At 43.6% G+C, this 16,742-nt stretch overlaps 1 protein-coding gene across 1 annotated transcript in view; it reads left to right on the top strand.

Annotated features, from left to right (window-relative positions):
- The first annotated feature begins 9,218 nt into the window (after positions 1 to 9,218).
- The window catches only part of METAP1D (methionyl aminopeptidase type 1D, mitochondrial), a 52,284-nt gene continuing 44,760 nt past the window's right edge, over positions 9,219 to 16,742 (top strand). Inside the window, exon 1 of the mRNA XM_062004892.1 lies at positions 9,219 to 9,259. Within this exon, the coding sequence (XP_061860876.1) occupies positions 9,220 to 9,259 (40 nt within the window). The 5' untranslated portion in view covers position 9,219. The remainder of the gene's footprint in view (positions 9,260 to 16,742) is intronic.

The following is a 16,742-nucleotide window of genomic DNA, read 5'->3' on the forward strand; positions in this document are numbered from 1 at the left end:
AATCGATTTCCAAATGGTTAAAATCTATGGATTTTTTTTCATTTTCTATTAAATTCTTTTTAGCAATTTGAATTCTGCTTAGGATATCTTATCTGTAAATGTGATTCATCTGTTGCAATATCCAAATCTATTTAACTAATAATAACAATTTTTAAAAGACCTCCTGATTTTAGTAGTAAGCCTGAAGGTAAGTCGGATTTTTAGGGGCTGGGGTTGAGTTTTTTTGTTTTGCTTTCTTACTGAACGTGTTCAGGTGTTGGTAACCCAGAAGAGGTAAAGCTGAACCCAAGAGCTGTGTTAAAATTTGGTTTCTGCATAGAGGTCTGGGATATTTCTTGTGCTTCTAGGAGCTTCTAACACTGGCTGAGCTTTTGCGTCACTGAGGTTTAAGATTCTTCATTAGTCAATTCAACCTCTTAAACTATAGAACTAAGAAAAAATAACTGGCTAATTATTTCCCTCCAAGTCTTTGGGGAGTGGGGAGGTGGATGACCATTAAAAGGCAGAAGAGTTTGGCGCATCTGTTCCTTTCATCCTAGTACCTGATATGTGAAGGGAAAGGAAGTTTGTCTGCTCTCAACCCCAGATTATATAGATGTCCCAAAAAGGTTGAGAAATGTAATGAAACAGACTTGATGCTAGAGGAAGTGAAGGTTGCCATAATCATTTGATGATGCAGAAGGGATGTGAAAGAAACTACTGAGCCAAAACGACAAAATCACTTTTAGGTGAATAGTGGTATGTGTCTCATGCAGTGATTAGAGCAGATTAATCTTTTCATAGCCTGTCAGAATATTTTTTTTTCTCTTTTTATGTTGGCAATATTGAAAGATTTGAGCTAGTGCCTCCAGTTCCTTAGTGGGGAAGGTACAGTCTTACACTGAGTATGATTTCTTGTTCCAGTATGGTCTGGGAACATTCTAAGCTGTTGAGATATGCTTGGGAACAGCAAAACTTATGACCTGGTTTACAGAAACTAGGTTGTTATTAATTCTTAGCACCAAAGATACGAATAAACAGCCTCTTAGAGATCTAGGAACTTTGAATCCTGCCCTCATGCAGCAGAATACAGCTTCTGCAACACTTCAGCCAGGAAAGACCATGTGAGCACTTCCTAATCCATTACAGTTAATTAGGGTGGCAATTATCTGAAGCAACCTTCATCAGCAAATTAAACTAGCCCTGCTGACATGGCCTGAAGTGGTCAAAGTGTCTCGGCTATCCTTTCCCTTGACAGAGAAAAAGAGGCAATAATCTCTTGGCTAACAGCTAGAAAACAGTGATGGTTCTTTCTACTGACACAGCTGCTTAGGGTCAGGTGCTATTTGAGTTTGATAGGCTTCTAGGGTGAGTCTCTTCAAACTGACACTAAACATTGATGGTAAAGGTAACTAAGCACTCAGGTTTTAGTGGGTGCTACTGGACAAAATCCTAGTTTTCTGACTTGCTAGTCTGGGTATTTTTTTTCCATGGTTTTCAACAGGATGGTATCGCCTCTAAGTGAGCCGAAGGATTCCTGTCTCTGAAGTACACAGAGCAGCAACTCCAGCTGTTTGGTGAGTCATATTTATGAATTAAGGTTTAATACTGTTCATAAAAGTTTAACAAGCTTTGTGTAACTCCTGTTTATATTGCTGTATTAATGTAATCAAGAACAAAGACCTCCTTATCAGTGTAATATAGAAAATACAGCTATCAGTACCGTTGTCTGCCTTTTTCATGCTGAGAGGACCTGGGAGCTAATAACCATCTATATGGAATTGCAGTTACATACTGGAGGGATCCATTTTTGTGGATTTGTGAGCTGACAAAAGAACATTGAGGCTTACTAGCAACTTTTCAACTCTAAATGTTAGAAGTGTAGGAAGTTGATAGCTGAAGCTGAATGCTATTAGAGCTTTCTCCTGTTCTGGTACAAAATGACACTAAAGTAATCCTAGATTTAAAAAAAAAAAAGGTTATGTTCAAACATACAATCTGTTTTCCTGGTTTTCTTATTTTAAGCTGCTATTGTTCTTTTGACTTACTACATAGTAACAGGAACTTACCGCAAACACTAATAATAGGTTTATGTGGTTTAATATATTCTATTACCTTTTTTCTGCACTTTGATTAAATCTAGATTCTTTAGTCACTTCACTGAAACATCAAGTGGAACTTTGCACATGTGGTGGTTTAACCCTGGCTGGGTGCCAGGTGCCCACCAAGTTGTTCTATCACTCCGCTTCCTAAACTGGACAGGGAAGAGAGAAATATAACAAAGGGCTTGCAAGTTGTGATAAGGATAGGGAGATCACTCAGCAATTACTGTCATGGGCAAAAATTTGGGGAGAAATGGTTTGATTTATTAACAATCAATCAAAAGGGAGTAGGGAAATGAGAAAAACTGAATCTTAAAACACCTCCCCCACCTTCTCAGGACTCTCTCCCCCTCTCCCAGCAGCACAGGGGCATGAGGAATGGGAGTTATGCTCACTTCATTACAGATGACCTTTGCCACTGATTCCTCTCAAGGGAGGACTCATCACACTTTCCCTGGTACATTGTGGGATCCCTCCCACCGGAGCCAGTCCTCCACAAACTTCTCCAATGTGGTTCCTTCCCATGGGCTACAGTTCTTCACAAATGACTCCAACAGGAGTCTCATCCGTGGAGTGCAGTTCTTCACACACTGCCCCATCATGAGTCTCATCCACAGAAGAAACAGTCCTTCAGGAACAGACTGGTCCAGTGTGGGTCCCCCCTGGGGTGACAACTCCTGACAGCAAACGTGGTCTGGCGTGGGCTCCTCTCTCTATGGGTTTCAAGGTCCTGCCAGGAACTTGCTCCAGTGTGGGCTTCCCCCGGAGTCACAGCCTCCTTCGGGCATCCACCTGCTCTCATGTGGAGTCCTCTCTGGGCTGCAAGTAGGTCCCTGCCTCCCCATGGACCTCCATGGACTGCAGGGGCTGCCTCACCATGGGCTGCACCACAGTTTCACAGGGAACTTTCCTCTGGTGCCTGGGCATCTCCCCCACTCCTACTCCACTGACCTTAGTGTCTGCAGACATGTCCTCACATTCACACTCCCTTCTGCTGCTGCAGTTTAGCACCTGTGTAACATTATCTTCCACTTCTCAAATATGTTATTCACAGAGGCTTTACCTCCATTTCCAATTAGCTTGGCCTGGGTCGCTAATTGGTTTGGCTTGATGGATCCATCTTAGTGCCAGCTGGCACTGGCCCTATCAGATACAGGGGAAGCTTCTATTGTTTTTTTTCTTTAAACAAGCCACCCCTGTAGTCCCCTCAAAACCTGGCCACATAAACCCACTACAGCACAACATACTGATACAGCATTTAATAGTTTAGTGTGTTTGAATATTCTTTTCAGAATGAAAGTTCTGTAAGTTCAGGCTGCTTGTTTTTGCCCTTCTATCACTTAAAAATTCAGTCACAGCACCAGTGAATCTACTTCAAGAAAATTCAGTGGAGTATGTAAAATGGTGAATTTAGCTCAACCAGTAGAGTCAAATTTTCTTTCTGTGCAAGGCTATTGTCAGTGAATGGTGCTAATCCAAGGTTTCGTCCTAAGAGGTAAATGAAGCTCTGAAAAATGTTATGTTGGGAAGCCTGGGTTAGACTGTTCCCTTTCACATATTTTGAAATATAATTTACCTACTGTAGATACTAGTAAACAATGTCTTGCTCAACTACTAACCTGAAGAGATACAACACAATACCTATAGTTTTGCAACTGAGAAAGCAAGCTACCTGAAGCTGCAGGACTTGAAGGACATTAAGTGCTGTTGTAGGAGAAATAAAGGTCTATGTGGCTGAAGCAGCATCTTGGGCAGTAAATGTCTGTGCCTCCTATGAACAAATACACAAAGCTGCTATGTGGCAGTTTTGGCAATTCAAGACTGACCTTTTGTCTCTCTCTGCAATCTCAGCAGGAGGGTAAGCAGCCCATAATGTCTATATGAAAGATTTACGTCTGCTTATAGAGACCATTTTTTCAATTCCTTTTTGTGTCTCACTGAGACTTTGTTGCTCTTTATACTTCTCTTTTATCATATTGTATGACTGTCAGACACTAGAAGGCTTGAAAATCTTATGTTGAATATTTGGTCTTTTTTCCTCTTCTCCCAGTGTCAATTCTGACCTGATTTCATCAGTATCAAACAGCTAGAGCTAGAAGTATCTGTTGTATTTGTAAGTCTATCGCTCAAAAGCTTGGACTCTCAGCTTTCAATTTGAAAAATATTATCTTTAGTTCTAGTGCTTTGTGAAACTTGCTTGCTAGGATAATTTGGACTTGAAGTTTCACAAAAACAGAATGGTAAAATATTAAAATCTGTATCTTACAACCAAGTATCTGTTGCAGATATTTCTGTTTTCTCAAAATCAAAAGTCAGGTGGAACATTTTTTCCCTTATGCCATCAGTATTTACAGCTGTCCTATACTCACAGCTCTTTCTCCATTGATCACGAAGATTTCAATCGACCCCTGGGTTCTATCTATTAGAATGGTTCATTTTCAAAAGGCTATTAAGCACTTTGGTGGCAGTATTTGGAATTCTGAGGCTAAAACTTTAGAGCAGCCCATAAAAATGGAAAAGAACTACAAAAACAGAGGCAAGCTCTGCTCAGGCTGGGCATGCTCTCTGCCATCACACTGGCTTATAACTGTGATGGGGAAATAGTAGGAATGGGCTTGCCTCCCTATCATTCAAATCTTTTTTACAATGTAAAAAAAATAATGCAAATACCAGTTTCTGCTCAAAACTACTCATGCAAATATGTGCTTGCTAGGTTCTTTGTTCCTTACACTAAAGCTTTCAGTACCAGGCATTGCAAGAAATGAGACTTCAGGCACTGAGCTTCCTTTCAGACTGATAATAGTACAAGCTAGTGTAAAAAGGATCATTAATCTAACAATTTCCAGATTTCAGGTTAAAAATATTTTTAATTCTCCAGACTAGAGAAGCTAAGAGAAAAGGGTAAAAAACTTCCTCCTTCTGCTCATCAAACCTCATTTCAGTTATAAGGTTCACACCCAAATTGAAGGTAATGATATGATGAAGACAAAGCCTTAGGAAGAATGTTTCAGAATTCCCTCTTTGCTGTTACCAAAAAAACAATAAAATCTATGTAGCAGGGACATTACTGTGCACTGTTGGGTTTTTTTTCCATAAGTAATACTAGCTTCTCTCTTTAGTAAATAAAGGACATGCAATGCTGTAAACATTCCCCACATAGGTGGCATGCATTCCATTTATGGATGTTGCAGAGTTTGAGCTGAAAAGATAAAATGTGAAGTAAATCTAGATCAATGGGAAGAGCTTGACATCCCTTTCTTGTTTCTAAATGGTATGGCAATGAGGGAGGTGTTCCATGTTCAATAGCTGCTATTTTTAGATGCGTGTCTTTCTTCCAGTTAAGCCTTCCTCAGAGCTGCATGGGGTGTTCATGTTTTTAAACCTTTCATAGTTTCATGGAAAGAGAAAGTCTTTACCTAGAATGCATTTGATATGTTAGGGACCATAATATGTCATTTTGCTTTCCCTAATGCTGTGATTTAACAGTTGGATGTTGCATTGTCTGATTGAAAATATATTGTGTCACTGATGTAGGAGATTTTTTGGGTTTTTGCAAATTCAGGACTCCAAACTGTCCCACTGTGGATCAGATGAACACCAGTGTGGGGGGAAAAAAAAGGACACCTCTTGTGATTAGAGTAGGATTCAAACAACACCAGCCTCATCAGCAGAAAGTGCTGTGGAAGTGTTAAGACAATCTTAGATGGGGAAGTCTTAAGCCTAACCCCAGAACTGTCCAGCTGCTATACGTAAACTAGAAGCATATTTCTGTACTGCTCTAGATAAGATTTCATGTATACATAAGGCATAACTCTATTAGTTAGACTTACAGGCTGCTTTCAAACTTGCATTTTAAAGCCTAGATTCGTGCACATCTTTTGCTTATTTAAATATTAGCCTGCCCAATCTCGGGAGGAAATAAAGTTGAGATTCTACGTTTAGAATGTACTGACTCCAACAGCACAGAGACAGTCTAAGTGAGATGGGATGAGATGAGATGTGAAAGACTGTCCTTGAAAAACATAACACACACGTGCTCAAAAGACACAGGGCTGAAAAGTGATTTCTCCAAAGCTGTCTGTCAAAATGAACTTTAGGACAGTTTGAGACATCCCTTATATGTCTTAAACACTTCAGGGGATTTGCAAAATATAAACAAGACATATATACATGAGGGGAAAAAAGTTATATATTTCCTTTTGGTGCCAGAACTTGAACATATATTCTTCAGGCTTACTGTGTTAGGATATTGTTTAACTTCTTTTCCTTTTCCCTATTTTACTGGTACAAAGCTCCTAACAAACCTCTATCTGTTAGTTATATTCATAGTTAAAGTAGAAAACATGCATCTCAACAGTAATTAGATACCACTGACCTTTAGAGATCATCCAGAGACTGCAAAAGTTACACAGTTCTCTTAGAATGTAATCGTAATTTGATCAATCCCCGCTTAGTTTCTGATATGCAAAAGGAACTGGTCCAGTCTAACCACTAGTACATACCTACAGGTATCTGTGAAATAATCTGACGCTTAAGGACAAAGTAATTACTGAGGTGGTAGCAGCATAAGTAGTACTGTCTCCAGTTCTGTGTTGTGCTGTGCCATCAACCAGTTTTTAAGCTGTTACAATGTGGAATTTTGGCCTTAACGGCTGCAGATAAAAGCTAAGCATTCATTTCATTTTCTCTAACTGTGGCCTCATTCCACTGAGTGGGAAATACTGACTCTCGTAAGAAAGGTTAAACTAGGCTACCTTAGAGCACTTTGCTTCCTTTAGTTCACCTTTTCCTGAACTGTCACTACTCATCATATATGGCTACTTTCATATGAAGTGGGCTGCTGTCTTAGCAAGCTCACCCATTCTTACATACATGTAGTTACTTACGGCAAGCAGTGTAGCGTGTGATTGTTTTACACCATACATCATTAATAGAACCCATGATTGGGTGTCTGCATTCCTAAAGCCTTACCATGATAGGAAACAAGTTAAAATGATGCCTGATGAGATCCAACTCCTGAAAGACCATACTGTGTTGCAGAACTAGGAACAAGGTGAGGACATGCACATTTCTGCCCTCCAAATGAAATGTGTGCATACCTCTCCCTAGAGAGCAGTGGGTAACAGTGTTCATGAGATGTAACGGGGCACCTTGGCAATGCTATCTCTTCATTTATTTCTAGCTCTCTTTTTCTTCTGTTAAAATCCTGTCACTCTCCCTCCACTGTGTAATGATGATGAAACATGTCAGTTGGTATAGAATGTAGGAATAAGAAGTGGATTGGTTTATTTTTTTGGAGGCAGTGCAAGGTTCTATATTGATCTTTAAGCTGCTATGTGGGCTAGATATAAGCTGTAGGATAGGCTGCCCATCGCACTGCGGCAGCTGATGAAGTGATGCAGATGCTAGCGTGTTTGTATAGGACCACTAAGAGGATCATACAACATCTTTTTGATCAGAGAATGCTTGGAATTTGCTCCTTAAAGACAGAAATACTTGCAGTGTTTGTACATTTTTCAGGCTTTTTCCAGGGTACAGGGCAGTAAATAACACCAGCATTGCCATCTGCCTTGTGCTTGGGTCTGTTCTTGTTAATAAAATTATACAAGTTGTACAGTTGGAGTTTAACAGATGTAGGAGATAAATGCTTGCATTTGGCTTGCCCGTAAGAACATCATTTCAAAATGTGTTTAATTTTTCATACAGACAAGCAAATAAAATGCTGGAAAATAAAAGTGATAAATGGACACTAGAAGTTTAGTTTGGTTTTTATTTATTGACTGAAAATGAAACCACATTCTGTAAGATGGTGCTTGGCTACTTTTTTAAGGTATGGTGTTATTTGTACCAAAAAAGGTTCAAAAAATGCTGCTCTCCTGAAAAGTGTGCTCTTTCAGATCTTTCCTAACTGCCAGAGGTTTGTCTGTGCAGGTGAAATAAATATTTTATTAGCTAAATTTATTGAGTTTTAGGGTTCAAGCTTTATCCTTTACATCCTGTATGTGCCTTTCCAACAATAAACCAGCAAAACCTTACTTCAGAAACAGTTCACCTTTTCTTCACAAAGGTACAAAAAAAAAAGTTGTTGCTTTTGTGGTGTTGGTTTTATTTTTTTTTTCTAAAGAGAAAGCAAGCCCTGGCACTCTTCTGAGAGCGAGTCCAACGTTGGGCAGCGCTCCGTCCCTGCCCGTGTCACTCACTGGGGTAAAGGCTCCCATCTTCAATCCTTCTGGCTATGTTATAAACCTGAGCAGGATGGAGACTGCACAGAAGGACTCTTCAGCACTTGAGGGGAACAAGCCACAGGCCGCTCAGCACCCCGCTGTAGGACGGGCCTGGGCTTCCACAACCGGCCCCGCGGCTCAGCACCGCCCGCTGAAGGCTGGCACCCGCGCAGAGCCCGCCATGCCCGCACCGCCCGCTGAAGGCTGGCACCCGCGCAGAGCCCGCCATGCCCGCACCGCCCGCTGAAGGCTGGCACCCGCGCAGAGCCCGCCATGCCCCGCACCGCCCGCTGAAGGCTGGCACCCGCGCAGAGCCCGCCATGCCCGCACCGCCCGCTGAAGGCTGGCACCCGCGCAGGGCCCGCCATACCCGCACCGCCCGCTGAAGGCTGGCACCCGCGCAGGGCCCGCCATGCCCGCACCGCCCGCTGAAGGCTGGCACCCGCGCAGAGCCCGCCATGCCCGCACCGCCCGCTGAAGGCTGGCACCCGCGCAGAGCCCGCCATGCCCGCACCGCCCGCCGCGCCGTCCCGTCCCGCTCCAGCGCCCGCAGCTCCCCGCCGTGCACGGGCGGGAAGGGGGCGCTCCGGCCCCGCCGCCACCACAGCCACGGCTGAGCAGCAGCCGGGCCCCGCGCCCGCCGGCCGGCGAGGAGCAACCTGCCCGTGCTACGGGGCAGCGGGCCGGGAGAGTGCGGCGGAGAGCCGCCGGCTGCGCAACGGCGCCCGGCCGGAGGGCTGGGCTGGAGATGCACCTGCCCGCGGCCCGGTGTGGCGAGGCTCACCGGCCGGGACCCGCCGGCATCTCGGGCGCGGCCCGGGCGGCCCCGCTCCCGCCCCGCGGCCGGCGCTGCCCCGCTCCCGCCCGCCGGCCCGGCTCGCTGCCGCCACGTGACCCCACCTCACATGGGCAAGATGGCGGCGCCCAGAGCTGTCAGCGTGCTGCGGAGCGGCGGTGAGTGCGCGCCGCCGCCGCCGCCGCCGCCGCCGCGGGAGGGGGGTCGGGGAGGCGCGGGCCCAGCGCGGCACTTGGCCTTCCTCCTGCTCTTCCCGCCGGCCGCCGCTCTGCTGTTGCGTGGGGACTCGCCTTGAAACCGAGGGGCCAGAGGCCTGAGTGGGAAGACGGCCGCGAGAGGAAGGCGTCCCGAGGCGGGAGGAGCGTGTGCGGCGGGGCCGGGACAGCCGCAGCGGAGACCTGCAGCGGCGGCTGCCCCTGTCAAGGCTCGACTTTTACTCGTTGCGTGTCCCCTCGGCAGTGCCAGCGTGCGCGGCCGGGCCGTGGGGAGCGGGGCGGGGCGGCACCTGCCGTGGTGGCGGCGCCGGGCAGCGCTGCGGTCCGCACAGCACGGCACGGGTGGGCGGCAGCAGGATTTAGGTTTGCTGTGATGTTTTTTGCTGTTACAATTTAAGTGCTTTACAGAAAAAGTAACGTGGTCTAAGTATCCGTGCTTGTTTTACCAACCCTTTCAGCTGCAGAACTTTTTACCTGTTGGCATGTCCGTGTATGTCGTGGCTTCTCACGTCCCATTATCTCTCATACTCCAAGGCTCACCTAAAAAAGCGCCTTTTCTCCATGTAACTGTTTGCATATTAATCACTCCCATGTGTTATAGTGGCTTATGGACAATCGCACAAGGTGCTATACTTGGCTGAAACATGTGGTATCCTATTGGCATAATATTAATTTACCTCTCATTCTTTGCCTTCAGTGTTTTGTTGGCTCATGTTAAATAACTGGGGCTGTTTAACCTGGAGAAGAGAAGGCTGAGGGGGAACCTTATCAACACAAATATCTACAGAGTGAGTGTCAAAAGGATGGATGGGGTGTCAAGAATCTTTCTTCTGTAGCGCCTAATGATAGAACAAGTTGGAACAGGCACAAGCTGGAACACGGGAACATGAGGAGAAACATCTTTACTGTGAGGGTGATGAAGCTTTGGAACAGGCTGCCTAGATTGGTTGTGGAGTCTCCTTCTCTGGAGATTTTCAAAACCCACTTGGACATGTTCCTGTATGACTTGATTGAACCAAAGGGGTTGGACTAGATGGTCTCTAGAGATCCCTTCCAATCTCTACCATTCTGTGATTCTGTGATTGGAAGCTCTTTGGGCCATGCCATTCTGTGTTACATTTTGACTCCCATTGTAAAATCTTACAAGTGTGAGCAGAAGGGAAGACCCCACAATGATCTTGATGAAAGACTTGCATAATTATATTTTTTTTAAAGACTGTTGAATCCTTAGTGTAATGATAGGGATAAAGTGACCCCAGATTAATTTTAACTTAAACATTAAACTACATACTTTGTGCTTTCAGCTAAAGCATAATCTTGCAATGTTTTACAGCTGAGAACAACATTTCCTTTCTCACGTAACTGATTCTGATTTTCTACTGTACTTTTATTTTTTATTCTGACCAACAGTCTTAAAAAACACTGGATGATGTAAATGCCTTTTCTGCATAGTTAGTCCTGAATTTTTGAGGACAGAAGTGCCACTTTTTTTTTCCCCAGTGATAAAGGCTCATATCCCTAAGGAAATTTCAGTTTGGGCTCATGGATTCTGAGCATCAGCTGAACTCTGGGAAGAGCTGCAACATTTGACTTTCAGAGTCTCTTATTTGATTTATTTCTAACAGATGTCAAAACCTTTATTCTTTCATATGTATTGAGGTGTGTGGAACAGAGTCACATTGGTTTTAGTATATAATACCATACAGTCAATGGTTTATTTTGTTTGAATCTCAAATTAATTGAAACTTAGTGTGCAGCATCATACTGTTCTTCATTATTTGCTTCAGCGGTCCTGCAGCTTTTTTGTTCTGGGTGTTGTTTTTATCGTATGTCCATGCCCTACCACGACCTCCAGCCCCCTCCACACTTAGAAACCCCATGTCTGTCATCTAGATTTTGTTAAGCCTTCATACTTTCCCTTCAGGCATCAAAACTTAGTCAGCTCTCTTGGTGGATAATGTACTTCCAGAAGTCAAACCAGCAAAACTGTCATAGTTTAGACAAGACTGATTAAACTAAATCAAATTTTCTCTGAATTGGACAGTTCAGTATCATTTAATTTGCAAATACTGAAAGACAGGAGTAATTTAAATTAGATTTCTGTTCACCTAAGGGATTCTGTTCTACCTAAATTGAATGAAAATTACTTTTTTATAGCTGTTTTTTTGATATATTTTTTCATATTTCTGATGTTATATTTTTATAAGTGATGAGATTTTTCCTAATTATGGAAGTATTTCTAGATAAATGCATTTCAACTGCAAAGATCTTGGAAGGTTTTATACTGGTTAAATATATTTTCCATGTATCAGGAGATCTTGGACTAGCTTAAAAAAATATTTACTGTATTTTAAAAGATAAAATGAGTGATAGATTGTAGGAAATTAGAAAGATAGTTTGTGTCTTTTCAGTAGGGATATTGGGAATTTATTTGAATAGTCTGCCTTGCTACTGCCAGAATTGCAACAGTGTCAACCCAAGGAGAAGGTACCCAACCTTGTAAGAGCACGAGTGGCTTGCATAAACCTTTGTGAAATTCTGTATGCTCAAACACTGCATTTCATAGTGGCCTTGCAGTGGTTTGAACTGCATTTTATCTGCCACTCTTCCTTCAACAGTATTTGGAAATAATTTTACAAGTGATGCATAGAAATGTGAGCTGCATTTACCATTTTGTAAAAGAAACCTAACATCCAGAGCATGGACACATTGAATCCGTGTGTCTTGTCATGGATTGTCCTTACAAGTAGTATGGATTACATGGTGATTCGTTGGCTTGTAAATGGTCTCATGACACATTATGACAGTTTCAGGCATTGCAATGATTACATCTGTGACTCTGCATTGGTAATAAAATAAAGAAGACATCAAAGAATTGCATGTGTACAAATACAACTTAGCTGGTTTAAGGCACAGTAGTCTATTGCTGATTTATTTATTTTAGGCAAGTAAATTAGAGTGGAAGCTCCTAATTTCTTGTAATGAAGTTTCAGGACCTTGAGCCACCAGAAATTAACTGATGAGAAGACATTGTTTGTAAAATGAGGGATTTACTCCCTTAAATAATGATAGAATCAATTTCTGATCTTTCTTCCCAGTGAAAAGTATTCTGTAATAATGGTTGTGACATGTTGGCCCGACTGTCCAAGTGCAGTCACTGTAGACAAACAGTGTGTGATATAACTCTTAGACACATAGGCTGTGTTCCCAGGCTGCCCATTTGCTTGTACACTGCCTTTTTAAGATGCCTTGCAGACCTTGGAATTCATAGAATCACAGAATGGTAGGGGTTGGAAGGGACCTTTAGAGATCATCTAGTCCAACCCCCCTGCAGAAGCAGGGTCACCTAGATCAGGTCACATAGGAACATGTCCAGGTGGGTCTTGAAGACCTCCAAGGAAGGAGACTCCACAACCCCCCTGGGCAGCCTGTGCCACTGCTCTGTCACCTGAACAGTGAAATAGTTTTTTCTTATATTTAAGTGGAACTTTTTGTGTTCCAGCTTCATCCCATTAGCCCTTGTCCTGTTGCTAGATACCATAGAAAAAAGGGATACCCCGACCTTCTGACATCCACCATTTAGATATTTATAAGTATTAATGAGATCCCCCCTTAGTCTCCTCTTCTCTAGACTAAACAGCCCCAGTTCCTGCAGCCTTTCCTCCTATGAAAGATGCCCCAATCCCCTGATCATCTTGGTGGCCCTGCGCTGGACTCTCTCCAGCAGTTCTCTGTCCCTCTTGAGCTGGGGAGCCCAGAATTGGTACACAGGCTCCTAAACAGGTACTGATAAACCTGGAAACTGCTGCCAGGTAGAAGCTGTAGCTGTCTCCAGCATCACAGTGTGTGAGATACTTCTCTTCTGAGGATGCAGAGCCTTTTAGAAATTATTGTTTTCAAAATTTTTCTGAGAAATTCTGTGTCCTCTCCATTAGTAAAATGAAGGGGAGATAATGTTTTTTTCAAACTTTCTTTTTCAAAAGAGGGAGTTGCAGCTGGAGTTTGATTTTGTTGCAATATATCTTCAAAGCCTCATACTTCTAAGTTTGCCTGGAAGTGCTGATCCCCATTAGAAATCAGTCTTTTTTAATTTAAAAATCTTCTTTATATTGCAGAGCATTCTTATTTGGGCCATATAGATCAAAGGTTTGGTTCATGGATCTTATCAGTGATGCACGGTGAAGTATTGTGTATACTTAAAGCTGGACTAGGCAAAATTGAATATCTCAAATAAATAGTAAACTCTTTGCAGCAGGGAATTTAGATGAAAATCATTAAACTATTGTGAAAGCATTGCAGAAGTTAGAAGTATTAGTTCAGACCCTGCAGAGAGTGGACTCATAGGAGAAGGTGTAGCAAGGTGAGGCAGTATAAAGTGATTTGGTTTACATCCTTTAGCTAGAGTGCATATACTCTATAATTTTACATAGTGATTTTCTTTATGGACAGACATGGCTTTGCCGTTTTGGATGGTAAAACTGGCAGTCAACTTTTAAATTACCATTTCATGTTGAACTCTGCGTGTTAGTGTACAGAAGCATGCTATAGAGTTCCCATCTGGGAGGTGGTTCAATAAATAAATCAAGGGCCTACTGTAACTCTCTTCAAATCTCCATTTCTATGGCTTTTTGATTTACAGGAACATGGCTGAGATCAAATCAGTTACCTTACTGAGCAATATCTGTTCAAAACAGTTGCAGTTTTTGCTGCCTGCAAGGGGAGAGTGCTGTCTTCACACTCTTGGAATATTTTTTTGCAGCAGTTTCTGTATCCTATTGCTGTTGCTAACCCACTTCTTCCATAGGCAGAAACCTGGGCTTGCCAGCGTGTCAACTCGTCACCCACACAGCCTGCTAAATAGAATCTAACAATCTTTCTGAATAGTTGTCAGAATCAGTATCACAACTGAGTTGAGACGTCTTTCCCATAGTGTGTTTAGTTTCCTTTCCTTTTATATTTCCTTTACTTTTATGCATGAAATATTTGTTTATTATCCAGAAGTCATCAAGCACCTGTGGTCAGCATTGTTTTATGAACACTGCTGAGGGTGCCTACTGGTCTTCATGGGAGCAGAAGAGATCTCTGTGAACTGTATTTTAGGGACATGTGATTTCCATTACCTTAACCTTAATCTGGAGGCAATCTTTATCATTATCAATGTTTAGCTAGTTTGTGCAGTCTGCCCCATAGGAACCTGGGATTTTTTCACTCCTGCATTGGAATTAGATTTGACTTTAAACCGTTGACTCAACTTAAGACATTGAGTGAGTTGGGTTTAGAAGATAGAGCATTAATGACTGTCTAGTACAAGACTCCTGAATGCCTTCTTTGCTTCAGTCTTCACTGCCAAGGCCAGCCTTCAGGAATCTTAGTCTCTGGAGGATAACAGAATAGTCTGTAGAACAGAAAACTTTCCCTTGGTGGATGAGGATGAGGTTAGAGACCTGTTGGGCAAGCTGGACACCCACAAATCTATGGGACCTGACAGGATGCACCCACAAGTGCTGAGGGAGCTGGCTGTTATTGCTAAGCCACTCTCCATTGTTTTTGAACAATCATGGAGGATAGGCGAAATGCCTGAGGACTGGAGAAAGGCCATTGTCACTCCAGTCTTAATAAAAGGCAGGGAGGACCTAGGAAACTACAGGATGGTCAGCCTCACCTCCATCCCTGGAAAGGTGATGGAACAGCTCATCCTGGATGCCATCTCAAAACACATGAAGGAAAAGATGATTATCAGGAGGACTCAACACAGATTCACCAAGGGAAAATCCTGCTTGACCAACCTGATAGCCTTTTATGAGACTGTAACTGGCTGGCTAGGTGAGGGGAGAGCAGTGGATGTCATCTACTTTGACTGCAGCAAGGCATTTAATACCGTCTCCCATAACATCCTCGTAGAAAATCTGAGGCAGTGTGGGTTGGATGAGTGAAGAGTGAGGTGGATTGAGAACTTGCCAAATGACAGAGGCCAGAGAGTGATGATCAATGGATGTCATGGTTTTGCCCAGCCAGCAATGAAGCACCACAACAGTCTCTTGCTTGGTGCCCCCCATCCATCCCCACTCTCCTTAGGACAACGGAGGCCTCAGCAAGATGGGAGGAAAAAAAGATAATCAAGGACATTGTGGATCGAGACAAGGGCAGGGAGGGTTCACTGCCAATTACAGTTCCAGGCAAAAACAACTCAACTACTCAGAGAGAGGAAAGTAAGGAAAGTTTATTCTAATATCCACAAGAAACAGAACAGAACAAAAAGCAAAACCAGGGCAGGATGATGAGAAAATTACAACCAGCACTTCAAGATCCCTCCCCCATCCTTCCTTTCTTCCCGGGCCCAGCTCACTGCTCCCGATATCTCTACCTCCTCCCCCCTCAACAGCTCATTGGGGCAGGGAATGGGGGATGTGGTCAGTCTTTCACAGATGGGCTCTGCCGCTTCTTTCTTCTCAGAGGAGGACAACTCCTGGCATTGTTCCCCTGCTCCGATACGGGGTCCCTACCTCAGGACACAGTCCTTAATGAACTTCTCTGGCGTGGATTATCCCAGCAGCTACAGCTTCTGCCAATACCAGGCCCCTCACACAGGACACGGCCTCCTCTGGGCATAGTAACCACCCCTAGTACAAGGTCCTATATGAAGTGCAAACAAATCTCTGCCTTACCAGTCCTCTCCACAGGACACAGGGGAGTTTCTGCTCCAGCACACCTCCTCCTCTCTTCCCTTGCTGACCTTGAGGTCTGCACGGTCGCTTCTCTCTCTCTCTTCGCCAACTCCTTGTGCCACAGCCAGCTGAAAAAGGACAGAACAAGAAGGAACAGGAAGAACCCTCCTCTTCCAGCTTATTCTTAAAAAGTGATCGTGGAGGCACCCAGTTGGCTCAGCCCCAGAGGTGGATCTGGCTCAAAGTTGGGGAGAGTTTTGAGTAACTTCTTACAGGAGCCATCTTTACAGCCTCTTTTCCATTACCAGAAACAGCTCCACACAAAACCATGACATGGAGCTGAGTAAAATTGGAGGCCTGTGTCCAGTGGGGTTCCACAGGAGTCAGTTCTGAAGCCAGTCTTAGTCAACATTTTCATCAACAACCTGGATGAGGGGACAGAGTGTACCCTCAGCAAGTTCACTGATGACACCAAACTGGGAGGACTGGCTTATTCACCAGAAGGCTGTGCTGCCATTCAGCGAGATCTTGACCAGCTTGGGAGTTGGGCAGAGAGGAACCTTATGAGGTTCAGCAAAGGCAAGTGCAGAGTCTTGCATTAATTTAAGATAATGCTTTTTAAAATATAACTGTAGCATATACAGATAACAGTTCTGTGGAGACTTGACTAAATATTTCCATGTATTCCCAACTGCTAATGAAATATGTCCTGAAATTCTGAGGTTTTTTGGCAGATGAGGAAAAGTGATTGAAAACTCTTG

This window comes from Colius striatus, chromosome 11 (genome assembly GCF_028858725.1).
Source record: "Colius striatus isolate bColStr4 chromosome 11, bColStr4.1.hap1, whole genome shotgun sequence".
NCBI classification, from domain to species: Eukaryota; Metazoa; Chordata; class Aves; order Coliiformes; family Coliidae; genus Colius; species Colius striatus.